Consider the following 15,570-nt stretch of genomic DNA (forward strand, 5'->3'; position numbering starts at 1 on the left):
GAATATCGTGGAGAAGCTCATTCATTTCAGTAATTCAATTTACAAAACGTGAAACTCATGTATTATATAGATGTATTACACACAAGGTGAATTATTTCAAGTGTTTATTTTAATCTTGATGATTAAAGCTTACAGCTAATGAAAATGTGATTACTACATAAGACCAAAACAAAAAGAGATTTTTAATACAGAAATGTCAGCCTTCTGAAAAGTATGTTCATATGTTTGCACTCAGTACTTGGTTGGCCCTCCTTTTGCATAAATGACTGCATCAATGCGGCGTGTCATGGAGGCAGTCAGCCTGTGGCTCTCCTGAGGTGTGATGGAAGCACAGGTTGCTTTGATAGCGGCCTTCAGCTCGTCTGCGCTGTGGGGTCCCGTGTCTCTCATCTACCTCTTGACAATACACCATAAAGCCCTTCATGCTTCCCTCTTCTGAAAAGACTGGAGATGCTGATTTCCTTTTCCAGCAGGACTTGGCACCTGCCCACACTGCCAAAAGTACCAATACCTGGTTTAATGACCATGGAATCACTGCGCTTTATTGGTCAGCAAACTGACCTGAACCGTTATGGGGTATTGTCAAGAGGAAGATGAGACCCAACAATGCAAACGAGCTGAAGGCTGCTATCGGATCACCCTGTGCTTCCATCACACCTCAGCAGTGCAGCTGGCTGATAGCCTCCATGCCACGTCGCATTGATGCAGCAATTCATGCTAAAGAGGCACAAACAAGTACTGAGTTCATACACATGAACATACTTTTCAGAAGGCCGACATTTCTGTATTAACAATCAGTTTTTGTATCAGTCTTATCTAATATTCAAATGTTCTGAGATACAGATTTTGGGGTTTTCATTAGCTTAATCACAAAGTTTAAAACAAATAAACACTGGAAATAATTCACTTCAGTTTCACCTTTTAATTTCAATTAATTACATTTTTACAAAATTCAACTTTACTGAGATGTAGTAGTATTACACTTGTTTTGTTTATTCAGATTCTAAACTAATACATTCTGAAGGGAACTTAAGCACATCCAGATGTCTCTCTCTGATCCTGAAACAAAGAGTGTGTGTATAAAACCAAGATGTGCTCACCTTGTATACAGCTATCTGCTCTCTATCCAGTGGTTGTGTGAGGTACAGAATGCCAGAGTCTCTGTCCATGGTGAACAGGCCAACAGGATCCTCATCAGCTCCTGGACCAGTGATGCTGTAGAAGATCTTCTTTAACTTGTCCTCATTGGATCGGATCTGAAAAAAAAGCAACAAGGCCGAGTTAGGGCTGAATACATGAGTTACAATAATGCAAAAATATTGTCACAATAGTTTTAATTAAACTGCATTAACATCTCTGAGATACAGCCACCTCAGTCAACTTCACAGGGATGGGGTCATATCAGCCACAGAGCACCTGAGAACAACCATACCATTTCATTTCATTTCCTGAAAGGACGATTGGACTTTTCATTAGAAAAGCAACTTTTTGTACAATAAAACAAGGTGATTGTTTTGTTTGAATTAATGTAACATTGGCTTTATTTTGAGAGCAGTGGAGAGAGATGAACACAAGAACATTTGAAGCTATATTTAAATTGACATCAAATCGAAAAAAAGAATCTGAGCAGAATGACAGCAGCAGAAACCATGAAGGAGCCCTCCTTTACAGAAACGGATATTTAAAATACAGATTAGAATGAAGGGGCTTTAGTTCCTCTTACCTGAGAGACTCTCAGTGGGAAGGGTCCTCTGACGTTCTCAGAAACACTGATGACAGGAATGACCCAGTCTCTTTTCCTCCTCCTCAGCCCTGAACTAGCTTTGCGGAAATGCAGAATGGGCACCGGCTGATCGGCGACACTCTGAAAGAACATGCTCATAATAGTCAGTTATTTTGCAGCAGACATTCCACATTGGACTCATTAGCCTAAAATGCTCAAACAGAGAAGTTACAATGACAATGAAGAAATATCTGATCATGTTACTTTCGTACTATATCCTATTATATACTGTGTCATTTCTGACAGAATGACTTTAAACTATTTTATTCATCAAGGCTAAAATAACCTAACACACAAGACGAAGATATACACAAAGCCTTTTTTTTTTTTTAAACTGTTATACTAATACTTATCTCATCATCTCTTTAAACAGCAATGGTTATTGCAAAGAGTCCCACAGGACCAGAAACATTTGCAGAGAAATTTAATTATAGCCTTCATTAAACACATAAGGTGCTAAGAAGTTTGATATAGGCACTAATAAACAAATAAGTAGTCCTAGTATCAATCTAAAATGGCTTAAGGACATACCTATGAAAATACTCAATAACTAAATGGAAGCAGTGAGTGTTGGCTATTCATACGCAGCCACAGAGGGGCAGTGTTGTTATGAACAGGTCCTATTGCAACAGACACTTTTATTTTGGTGTATGTATGTATGTATGTATGTATGTATGTATGTATGTATGTATATATTATATATAATATATATATATATATTATATATATATATATATATATATTATATATCATATATTTAGTATTATTGTTTTGAAAATAGTTTTATTAAGACTAAAAATGTATTCTCAAACATCCTTGCAATAGTGTCACTAATCCTACCTGAGTCTTATTAGCAGGGTCCACTTTAGTATGGTGGTGATGATGGTGCTGGTGGTTGTGGTCTCCATGGTGATTGCTATGATGCAATACTCTGACAGGAACACTAATTTTGTGTCCTTGAGAGGTCCAGGTGTGGACGAAGAAATCCTGGTTCCCACGAATATGTACAAGTTCTTTCACCTGGAGGGAGGACAACAGTCATCATCCAAGACATACATGCACCAGATTGGTGCAATAACTTTTAAATGTAGCCTACAAAATAGACTGTGAATATTGCTGTATTTTGCAAAACGCAGGATTGTAGCACAACAAGGAAGTTAAAGCAGTGCTGTGCTATTTAAAATGTGAATGTTCAATACAAATATTCTGTCACAATATAAATTAATAATGGTTATAAATTGTAATCTCAATGACGATCAAATTTTGAAATTGAGCCTTACATGTGTACTGACCTTCAGTATGCCGTCTCCCTGTACCGTGAAATGTCTGTCATCACTTTTGAAGACAAATATGGTGCGGTCTGTGCAGTCAGTGAAGGCCACTAGAATTAAACAGAAGAAATGGTCATACATTACAAATGCAGTACATGCAGAGAAACACAGCAAGAGCTGGCAATGGAGAAAAGCGGATGTTCTAGGAACAAAAAAAAAGTCAACTAAAGAAGCACTTTCTCGACACTGGATTAAAGAAAAGAGTGTATTTATAACTTATTGATGGCCAGGAAAGCAAAAGGATAAAATAAAAGAGAAAACTAATTAGATAACAGGGTCAGATTTCTGCAGCAAGACTAAGAAGAGATTCTACCCGAGATTTGCTACAGGAAGCTTGTGATAGCAAAGAAAAGCCCAACTCGGGCCATGGATCAACCAAAAGACAACCTTTAATTAAAGCGCAGCTCACTCGTGTGCTCTCACCCCCCAACATCTAGCCCAATGCATGCTGGGATATTCTCTAGTGCAACCCTGCACAGGATAGCCAGGCCTTTTTCTAAGTGGCTGTGACTAAGAGAAGTAAAGATGGTGATAACTTTTGACTGCTGTTTTTCTCAGTTGTGACTTTTGGTAAAAAAAAAATCTACTTCTACATTAATATTTTATAATGGAGTAGAATTGACTGTGGTTAAACAAATCGTAAACCTCCCAGGGCAAACCAGAAGCCTGGTTCATTTTGTAGAACATTGTTATAAAGAAGCAAAGATTTCACAATCAGACAAAGACATAAGCCACTATTTGAATAGCACGTCCTGCAGAACAGGCTCGGGGACATTGTTGTACCCTGCAGTTAAGAGCATTAGGTGCAAGCTGAGACCTGAGGTAGTTTGGGAGTGAGAACAATGTGAGCAGCTAATCTGTAGACGGCAATCTGAGTCAGTCGAGCACATTAGAAAAGCTCAGGAGTTTTATCTATGGCTTTAAGTTATAGGTCCAAATGCTATAGTTCAAATGTTCCCATTGAACATGGGAAACAAACAACCACATTTCCTTGAAGTGTTAACCAAAGAGTGAAAGCTTCACAGATTGTTCCTACCTTTTCCCAGTCTTGTGTGTGGCTTCAGGCACTTTGTGACTTTGAAAATGAACCTGCTTGACTTGAATCCAGGTACACATGTTGGCTCTTCGGCAGGCACTAAGGCAGAGGCCTAAGAGAGGAAACAGACTTCAATTCAATCTAAATCCAGATGTAGGGAATATGTGTAAAACAGTAGCTGACAAGAACTGTTATTCAGTCAGACTTTGTTAAGGAACTTTAAAATGACACTCCTTGTTATTAAAAACAGCATACAACATGTATGCCCCATTTCCACAGCATGACTCGGCAGCTCTGCTTAACTCCAATGAATTTTAGTAGCAGATACTTTCTCAGACAGTCCGGCAGGATTCTCAGATGATCGCCGTTACAAAGCAGCATGAAAATGACATCTTTAACAAAACACTTGCTGAATCCTTTTAACAGAAACCAAACAAAGAACCTCTCCACTTAGTCAGCTACTTTATGGTATGCCATTTGACCAAAAACTGGGTTCAGTTAATACAATAATTGAGGTCACTATAGAGTGCCACAGTGACGCGTCCTAACAAGTCATGCCATGACTCATTGTGAAGTGTTTCTCTGTTATGTGCAGCCCAAAAAATAACCCCATGACTGTCATGGGGTTATTTTTTGGGCTGCACATAAAAGATATTTCCATCAGGGATTAATCTCCGTGTTCTTGTTGATCTATGGTCTATGATATAACAAGACAATGTAAAAACAACCAATTGCATTAAAAGTACTGAGATCTCCAGGTGAGTAAGGACTTTCAATTGTGTATTTTGTCCAACCATTTATTAAAATCATATCAAAAAGGTCAGACAAATATATTTATTTATTTTAAAGAGCACTATCAGCCAATTTACATTTTCATATTTGGTAGGTGGTTCAAGTAACAAATGAATAATCATCAGAATTGCTGTGAAGGACTTAACAAGGTTGTTCTAAGAAAATGTGATTCTTTTAAATCTATCATTCACAAAATTGTAAAAGAAACTTGTTCTTGAAATGATTACTTCATCATAGCAATTCATATATAAAAACGACTAATAACTAATGTGTGTATGAAAATAATTCAATTGAGACATGTTGGGCTGGAATTCAACCTGCAGACAACGTCATCATCGGCACAGGGCGAGGCCGGCAGACCTACCGACTCCAGGGTTATGGCGAGAAAGGATCCGTCTTGTGTACAACTCTCGCAAGAGTTTGCAAGTCACGTGGCTGAATGTTTACTTTTGTCAGGCAGCCTTTCAGTTACGATCGTTAATATCAGTGGGCCACAGCAAATGATGGCGAGAAGCTAAACTATCTATTAATGATGTCAATGACAGGGAGTGTGATTGTTGAAATAGGGTGTTAGCGGTCTTGCTGTTCAAAGAAGAATGACAACACTGTAGATCACCAACACTATGGTTTATTTTTAATTCACAGACAAGTCAACGTTGTCGCAGTAACTCCGGGGAAAATATTCGTTGTGGCCAAACGGCATTACTACACTTCCGTATCAGTCGCTGGGCCCGGAAAGACTTTTTCGCTTTGACTAACATCGGGAAAGAGACGTCTGTAAATCGTTGGATAATTTAAACTAAATAAACTACCCAGTATGAACATTTGTATAGCCCTTATTAAAAAACATTCGGTCCTCAAGTTGTAAAATGTGCCAATAACGTTATTCTGAGAGTTATTTTCCTCGGCATTATGAACGCGGATCTAACCCACGGGACCGCGCCGCCCGGCCCGTTCATGGGACATGTTCAGTTCTACATGAGTTTTACCTTTACCCATGGATGCACAATAAGAACGAATTATATGAATACTTTCGTGACATTTCTATCTCAAAAGTTGGGCAATTTTGTCTTCATGCGCTAATGAGCAACTCTCATAGGAATGAAAGAGGCCCCGCCTCCCACGCTGTATCCAGTTCTCACAATGCTCCAGGGAGGAAGAGAGTCAACTCCGAAAATGGCGATTTGGTGCTGCTGGTGCCCAATGGGTTGACAGACTCCTCTACATATTGCTTTAAAATTACTGAAGATGTTTCGCAGCATTGTTAAATGGTCGAATCAGCACCAATTTAAAATTGAATTTTGCCATTACCTCCCCCCAACAACCTGGCCCCTTTGAGTCAAAGTGGTGACAAATACAAAATAATTTACTGGAATAAAAAACAAAATAACTTAACGTTACAATTTCCAAAGACACGAACTTTTCTTAACACATACGAATAGTGTCCTATCAGTATCCTATGGTAAGAAAATGTACCAAGTACATTTATCGACAGAAATGAGCAGAAGCAGTAGAAGAGTTTAAATGAAGTTACAGACGGAAATCTCACCTGAAAAACGGCGATTAAAATTCCCAAAACCGCGAACTGAGCGGTCCCCATCTGCCTGTACTCCGCTTTCAGTATTCCTCGCAATGTAATGAAAAATAAATATATTCCTTGACGGGTTTGCGTCGCGTCTTCTTTGTCTCCTCTCTTGAAGGAAGTTACTGACGAGTGCAGCTGGGCGAGTTGCTGCAGGTACTTTCAGCGTGTGACGTCAGCTCACAGGTGCGCAGGTTCCTGATATGGGCATAGAGGCTGAACACACCTGAGGAGACAGATACCCGCAGTTTCTGTTAGCCTGCTTCCTGTCTATTTAGAGGTAGCAGATATACGACATGTAATATTAGTAGTAATACACTGACAGCGTTCACTGAGCTGTATGTGAGATGAGTGAGCAGCTTTCTGTCTCATTTCCTCTTACTGAAAACCACAGTCTTTCCCCCACCTCCTCTCTATCTCTCTCTATCCTTATATGGTCAGTGTATGTTTTGGTCATTGGATTTTCTTTTCACAAATGGATATTCAAAAACAAAAAACGAGTGGATATTTAATTTTCGTTTTAAAATTGAAAAATCAACATTGAAATACAAGGTGTTTTTCTTTATCATGGAAAAAAAAAAAAGGGATTTACTAAACTTAAAAAAACGGGATGATTTTCATTTTCTACTTCTCAAAACAAAAAATAAAATCACTAGTAAACAGAAACAAAAAAACTAGCGTTTTTCATATTCTGCTACCGGAAGTTACCTTACAAAATAAGAGCGCAGATGAGGTCTGAATCCGTGTATCTCCGGTCTTATTTTATTTTTAAAATCTTTTTGACCAACACATACACCAAATTATTATTTTGTATAAAGCAGTAAAACTTCACAACAGCCATATTAGTTAAACCCAACTAGAACTTCAGCACAGCATTTTAAAAACTAGTTGCATATAACTATTTATTTCCAACCTTATTCTATGTTATCTCCAAGTATTTAAATATTTTACTACCATACAACACAGTACATTTTGGAAAACAATGTTGTACTTTTTGTATTCCACTGCATTTGTTTTACAGATGTATTTACTATGTACTTTTTCAGATTCACACAATACTTATGAAACACTTTTAAAATATGATACTTTACCAATACTTGGTAAAGATGAAAGATTGGCAGCAATCTTGCTAAGAAGTTTGTTGTTCAAATATATTTCACAGTTCCAGTTTCTTAAAAGTGAAGTGCTTCTGTTTTAAATTATTTTTAAAATATTTAATATTTCAATGTTTTTAAAGTTGTTGTTTTTTACTTTTAGTCGTAATACTTTAAGTCCATCTTCCTAATCGTACTTAAATACTTTTACTTAAATACGATTCTCGATGCAGTACTTGGTATTGGTACTTTACCTCAAGTAAAGAATCAGAATACTTTTTCCACCACTGGTTGATTAATTCACACTAGTTAGGCTAGCCACAATAAGGGATTATAGAGCGTTACATGCCAACATCTAAGGAAAAGCAAAAAGACGCTGCAATAACATATTTCAAATAAGCACATGTTGTTTACAAAGTGTAAAAGCCATTAAATATCCTTTTCTTTTTTTTCCTGTTTTACTGTTAATGGAACAAGCTTGCATTTAGCTCTTTTTCTCTAAGCAGTGCTAACGTTAGCTTTATAACATTGCTATTCATTTGTTATTTTATATAAACAAAAGACTATTGTTACTTGACAGCATATCAATACCATATCCTGGAACATCCTTCTATCTTTGTAGAATAAAACGTGTATTTATATGATGACTGGATGCATTTATGATCCTGAAATATCGTTAGCTAGGTTAGCTTGTAGCAGGAACGTCATGCTAGCTAGGGGGCTAGCAGGTCCTAGCTAATGTTTCTCGAATTGTAATACTTTACTCAGATAGCAAACACATTTACAGCACTGTGTCAAATGTAATTAACTTAAATTATTGACGAGGGATAAATCAAGAAAAGCTATACATATTAGTTTACTTACTGTGTGAATCAGACAATCTCAGCTGCAGGCAATGTTAACTCCTGTCACTCCTTTACTATTTAAATCATTAAAAAACTAACTAAAAGTGCTGCATTTTCTATATACACCACACATATATATGCCTGATCAAATTAATTAATTATCGTTACTTGCATAGATCTTTTTACAGCAAAACCATCTCTTAAACGTTCTGTAAAGGCACACTAAAACATGACATTTTGTCAAAGTAACAGGTCTGTCATATGATGGGAATGTAGGCTGTGCCTCAGCAACACTGTCATTTTACACTTGGCATTGATCAGCAGTAAATAAGGGGTGGGAATTAATAAGCATTTCCTTCCTCCTGCTCCCTTTAGGACACATATTATTTATTGTTATTATTATTTTGAATATTTTTGTTGAATATATACATATTATAAAAAAATGTGTTGAATAATATAAATATTATTATGAATATTGATAAATACTGTATTCTAATAATACGGTATTCTGTTTTTCATATATATATATTTTTTTAATATGTTCGAAATAAAGATGGAAAGATGGAAATGAAATGACCTCACAATACTTTGTTTGCCATTGACCAATTATGCAATTTATTGAAATGGAACTTACAGCGGTAATTTGATCTTATCCAAAAACCATTGTATGTGTTGCTTTGTGTGTAACAAAGTGATTGTTCATTCTTAAATCATACTTGCTTACTGCTCATTGTTGTGTCTATCAAAAGAGAAGAAAATAGAGTCAAGGTGAGAATTATTATTTTGAATCCCCCACCGGAAGTAACTATTTTCCGACTGGCTGACTGCTCCATAACCTTGAGTAAAGCCCTGTTTAAAATACAGGGCATGTCTGTACTCTTTGGGAGAGAGCCTCAGATATCAACATAAATCAGTGCTCATTATAGCTTACAGACAAAAAAATCGCGAAAGGTAGTGTGGGTAGATCGCATGTCATTGAAAAAAAAAAATTTTAATTTTAATTTTTTTTAAGTTAGCCTGTCATCCATCCTTACTTACTTGATTGACGTACAGGTAAGCCAGTCTGAGTTGTATTGTGCCATACGGGTTCATGCAGTAGTCCCCCCCGCCCCACCCCAGGGGTTCCGTACAACTTTGACTTAACAGATACAAAATATTAAGTGTTATGCAAAATTCAATTGTAAAACAGTTGCAGTGTCACTTCGATCACACACAATATAATAAAGTCTATAATATATCCCTCTGAAAGCTTCGGATTGGAAAAACAAGAAAAATGGGGGACTTTTTGAAAGCAATTTAGTGATGTTATCTTCTGCACTTCCCCTCCATCAGTCATCCTTCCCATAGAAAGACTGAGGGCTGTGTGGCCAGAAGAAAGACTGGTCAGTTTACAGCGGACACCACTTAGCCTGTGAAATGGTCAATGTGGGACAGAGAGGAAGACAAGTAAAGAGGAAGAACATAGAGGGGGCATGAGAGGAAGGACTCAGTGTCAGGTTACATTGTTAGTTTGTTGATCTAGAAGAGAGGGAGGGGTGTTCACTTCCTTATGACTATAGCTGCCTTTAATGTCTATATTTAGGATTTGATTATTTTAGTATTGGTTCATTAAAGTTTTTAAGGTACACCACCAAGTGGAAACTAATGTGGCCTATTGAAAAAACTAAGAAAAGAAGTAATGAAAATTAAGATAAAAAACCTTTATTGAGCGTGTTCAGATTCCAAAGCATTCAGGTAACGAGTGAACACTTATCCATGGAAATGTAGATCAGTCATCTTGCCCTCCACACACATAACTCATATATTTTTCACAGTTTCTTGCAGCTTTATAAGTACATGTTGATTTTGTAATTTTCAGATTCATTAATTTTGGTTTTACTAGTGAAAATCTGACTGAAGGAACGTCCTATTTCTATATTAGATAAAGCCTTAGTGGGGTCTCCACATTGAAAAGGGAATGTTAAAAATGAGTCTTTCTGTCCTGCAGCAGAAATGCCATCCTTATCTAGGAGTAGAACACCGAGTCAACACAGCTCAGCCCCTCCCCCACTGGGAAGTGATGTTTCACATTCCAGGTGCCCTTCCCCATTGCCAAGGTCCCAACGATCGTCTGCTGCAAGTCTGCTCTTCACCCTTAGGGGGTGGAGGTTCACCTGAAACCAGCTCAGCTCTGGTGAAATAAAACAGAGACATGACTGATCGTAGATTACCTTCAAGAAAGTGTTCCACTCTTTAAGTTAATTTACTAACGGAAAGCTTACTGACAAAACTGAAACGGTGACTTTCATGTATTATGTCAAGAGAATACACATTATTGTGTTAGGTTAGTTGAAAGCAGTAATATTAAGTTCAACCTTATATTTTTTTATTTAAATTTCATATTATTGCTTTCAACTAACCTAATACAATTTTACAACAATTCAGTTTTTTCAGTGTAGCGGTGGACTGTTAGACTTAAATACAGATGTGTAAACAATTTACTAGTTTAGATTCAATACCTTTTTTATAAGTTACTTTTATTTGGGGATTTTATGATTTTTTTAATATTTGTTTTGGGAAATAACCATTTTTTTTCTCCAAAAAATAATATAATAATTCTACTTGGTATTAATGTAAGTGTTACAGTTATAAAATGTACACTTAATTTGAATTAGTAAATACGTTTAAGAGTCGTTTTCAATCAAAGGGTGCATTTGTTGTATTTGTATATATGGAGAATAATAATCATGTCTTTCATCAGTGTTTAATTACCTGAAACTGTGTTTTCGTTCCCTCAGAATGAGCGCTTCATATCTACACAGGGAGCGGTTCCTCTTCAAAGAGTCTTTGCACCGCCATGTTTCTACAGTAGCTGAGAAAAGGCAAACCGAACTCTGTTTCCAAATAGGATGTTTTTACATCACAGAGGGGGAGTCTGTTGGCCACGATGTTATCGCAAAGATGCCGCTAAAAACGATACACTGTCACATTAAAAGTCAACCGAAGTTTCACTAGACCAGACTAACAACATTTCAACAACATGTCCAACACTAAATGTAATCGATTCATATTTACAAAACGATAATTTGTTATTTAACGAAATATGGAAGCTTAAACACATGTCTTATTCAAGTGGAACAAATAACCCACTGACCTTCACTGTGTATCAGCTGAGAGACAACGTTTATTCTGACCGCATTACTTATCTCACTCACTTTTAGTGTTTCTGTCAAACACACACACACACACACACACCCCCACACACACACACACACACACACACACACACACACACACACACACACACACACACACACACAACTAGCAACAACCACAGTGTCCTTCTACTATCATACTGGAATGTAAAACAGTAAAACAGGCTCCCAAACTCCAGACGAACTTGAATCTGGTTAATAGATTAATAGCGAAATCCAGGAGTGGGAGGGAAGGTGATGGAGTATCAGGCAAACAAACAAATAGTGTTCTCAGGGCCGTCCCTGGCCAACTTGAGGCCCCACGCAAAGTTATATGATGAGGCCCTCTGTTTCGCGAGCGTCGTCGTCGTCGACGGGGACGGGGGACGGGACGGGTGCTAGTGGAGCCTCGCAGCGGCGAAATTGTGGCGGGCCACACTAATTGCGCCGCATTTTCGGCTCAGTTGAGGCTCCCTCCACAAGGTGAGGCCCCCTCCGCAAGGTGAGGCCCAACGCAGTCTTGATCGGCCTGTAGGGAGGGACGGCCCTGAGTGTTCATGTACAATCAGGTCACACAGTGACCAGGTTTTACAGGAAGAAGAACACAGGCATGTTCCCCCTCTAAACCCCCGGATATAGCACCATCATCAAATCAAAATGTAACTTTCTTCCATACTTTAGTCTATGATCAAGAAATCCTGTAATGAAATAAACTGTTCATTGTTTTTAAGTCCATAATTATCTAAGGTTAGCATGCTAAACCGCTGAACTAAAATGGCAAACGTAGTTATTGTAACATTACACTGCTAACCATGGCATGGCATGTCTCTGTGGACATATTGCTTTGTTAACATTAGCATTTAGCTCGTACAGCCTCAGAAACACGCTAGTGTGACTGTATTCTAATGCAACGTTAAAAAAACTTTTCACGATCAATGAGTAACTGCAGATCAGATCAGGGAACATCAGTGCAATTATGCTTTTATTTTACTTTGGATCTTTAACAACAAATCACTTGAAGACACAGAAGGATACAAAACACACAAAATCTAAACCTATATGTCATGCTCTGCCCTGCTAATTTGAATAAGAATAACATTCTCAGATCATTGGTCGCTCCTCTTTTTCCTGCCCAGCGGATTGTTGCCCTTTGTCCCGGCCGAACGGTGGCTGCCGAAGGGTTATCATGTCAATCATTAACTGTCAGGTCAATGCTTAGTAAAAGTAGTATCTGTTGACAGCAGAGAGGAACCTGCTGGAGGATTTAAAACTACAGCACCAAGAAAGATTAATGCTCACTCGTAAATGAACTGCAGTGTATAGAATATACAGTGAGAGTCTTCACACTATCTTTGGATACCATTTTTTAAAGCAATAGAAAGATACCTCTGCCAAGGCTAAACTTGCCTATAAAAATATAGTTTTATAATACAACACAATACCATACAATTATTTTCCTATTATGATTTTTAAAAGCTATTTCCTAGCTCATAAAAAGTTAACAATGAAATGATGTGTGTATCATAACAAGGCTAACGCGAGTTAATATCAGTTGCGTGCCTCAAGCTGTATCTGTCGTCCCTGGAAACAGTGGTTATGGTCTGTGAATAATATGCAGCATGTTTAATCGATGCTGCCATGTTGGTGATGTTTTCTTATTTGCTGGTGTTATTTCCATTTGCATGTATAGTTATGAACCCTGAAAAACTGTTTGTTACAGGGCCCTGAAGTAATGTGAAGTTCTTATGATTATTCTTTTTATAAGGATTTAACAGATTTGGTAGAGATTTGTTCTCCTTGAGTGCCATCAACTTTTGTGGATTTCTTTCATGTTGTTTATTATATCAACAATTATTTTGTGATTTATACAATGATTTCTTTTTTTGTTTTTATTTATTTTATAACAATACCACAATATCTCAAAACACATACATACTTCCATTATATGCTAACCTACAGACACATTAGACATTTTTGCATGCACAATCTGCTTCTATTTCCCAAAGTTTGGACATTACAGATGCCATATGTCTCATGAATGCAGTTTTGAAGTCACTTCTTGGGTTAAAAGTCTAACTCCTAGTGGCAACAGATCAGCTCAATTTTATGGCACAGAATACAGAGATAATCCAAGATAATTTACAAAGGTTCTTATTCCAAACCACACTCTTTGCAATATGTTTAATGTACATAACTTCCTTTTTTTCTTTAAAAAATGTATTTAAGGTATACCGTGCTATGATAAATAAGGCAATTCATGTGAATTGATCATTGGAGGTGTACTGAACCAAACACTGTCTGCCTTTCACTGTAATAAGTACATCTCATAGTTCTTTCCACATAACAACATGGAAATAATAATGTTGGAACCTTTTAAAATAATCTTCATCAAAAAAGGAATTATTGAACAAGAAATCCCATTGAATTATTCATAAATCTGAATAATTATGTCCACGTTTCTGAACAGTGAGTGTAAAATGTGAAGTAGGAGCCAGCAAACTCCTGTAGGGAGGACAGATAAATACTCCCTGTGTGTCCTTGGGGGGGCTCAGAGGAGTCCAGTGTTCATCTATACTGTAGGTCTGCAGCTGACTACAGCACAAAAGCACTTCCATTATCCAGTAACACTACAACACTGGACTTCCTGTTAAAAGCCAATCATCAGCCTGTCATAGGCTTTTAGTTCCCATCAAATCTTAATGGCAGCGAGGCGGTTCCTTTTCTGGTTAGAGCTTCACGTGTACACACTCGCAGTCACATGATCACAATGCATGCACTCGCAGGCACAAACAGCTTCAAGTCGAGATCTGATCCACCAAGAGCTAGGGTATAGCAAGTAATGGTGTGTGTGTGTGTGTGTGTGTGTGTGTGTGTGTGTGTGTGTGTGTGTGTGTGTGTTTAAATAGAACATGCCCAATCATGATTGCTTTTTCTGGAATGTTGTGCTGTGGTTTCACCTGACAATGGCCACAGGGGTGGGTGGTGATGGGGGGGGGGGGGTTCATCTTCCTACTCCTGAATAATTGTTTTACCACATTGTTGTTTACTGCATTACCACTAAACTAAAGCCCATGAAATGGCTGCATTGATAGATAAAAGAGTAGATTATTAAATGGATGAGCTTCTGCTTTAAAGAGTACAGTGTGAACATTTATTCTGAACCAAGTATTTGCTAAATTAACCCTTTATTAATCACTTCATCAAATTTGGTTTTGCAGCAGGACAGTACAGATAAATAGGTTAATTACACACAAAAAAGTAAAACTAAAATAAGCATTTAAATACAAATAAAGAAATAGATAATCAAATAGCAACAAAAATGATTAAATAGATAATTGTATGGTAGAGTGATGGGAAGAGTACAATGTTACTGTCCCTCCACCTCAAATACACACACAGACATTTAGTCTACACTTACTACATGTTGGTCATATTCTTTAGCAATACTTCCACATAATTTTGATCTGTCTAAGCTTCTTGCACCACTATCATTTTGTCTTTCTTGTAAGTCAGACATTACTTTCAGTCATGCATGTGAAGTAGTCACAGATGACCATTAAAATGAATATGTAGCATGAATCAAGAGGAAATACAAAATTGTGTTTAATTGTCAAAATGGCATTCACTTCCTTTTATATGAAATGAAATAAACCATGAAATTAAAAAATATATTAAAAAAAGATTTTGTATCTTTAGGCGAACAGCTTCCCCATGAAACTCAACATATTTATATAAAATATATATAAATATATCTGCACCCAGAAAAGACACTTTGTACGTATATCAAAACACTTAAGGTACAACTAAGAATGACTACACTAAAAGGAGTCCAAAATAACTGGCATTAATAAGAGCATACAATTAATTGTTTTTAGGTTTTTAGCTAAAGCAAGATCAAGACAATAAGTCTTCTTGAGACTGCCAAGGCGACACA

At 37.2% G+C, this 15,570-nt stretch overlaps 1 protein-coding gene and 1 long non-coding RNA gene across 2 annotated transcripts; both read right to left on the minus strand.

The window, feature by feature from the left end:
* Window positions 1-1,015: 1,015 nt before the first annotated feature.
* LOC104963223 (cadherin-1-like) lies at window positions 1,016-6,802 on the minus strand (the record flags this gene model as incomplete). Its single annotated transcript, XM_010791789.1, has 6 exons — window positions 6,492-6,802; window positions 4,151-4,262; window positions 3,076-3,164; window positions 2,624-2,803; window positions 1,724-1,864; window positions 1,016-1,256 (listed from the first exon to the last, which is right to left on the minus strand). Coding segments are annotated over exons 1-6 (814 nt in total), but the record flags the coding sequence as incomplete, so codon positions are not given.
* Window positions 6,803-9,557: 2,755 nt separating this feature from the next.
* Window positions 9,558-11,669, minus strand: LOC104963222 (uncharacterized). Its single transcript, XR_800293.1, has 3 exons — window positions 11,597-11,669; window positions 11,215-11,314; window positions 9,558-9,601 (listed from the first exon to the last, which is right to left on the minus strand). It is a non-coding gene; the product is annotated as an uncharacterized lncRNA (long non-coding RNA).
* Window positions 11,670-15,570: the final 3,901 nt, after the last annotated feature.

Source organism: Notothenia coriiceps, unplaced genomic scaffold (genome assembly GCF_000735185.1).
Source record: "Notothenia coriiceps isolate Sejong01 unplaced genomic scaffold, NC01 NC01_scaffold00035828, whole genome shotgun sequence".
NCBI classification, from domain to species: domain Eukaryota; kingdom Metazoa; phylum Chordata; class Actinopteri; order Perciformes; family Nototheniidae; genus Notothenia; species Notothenia coriiceps.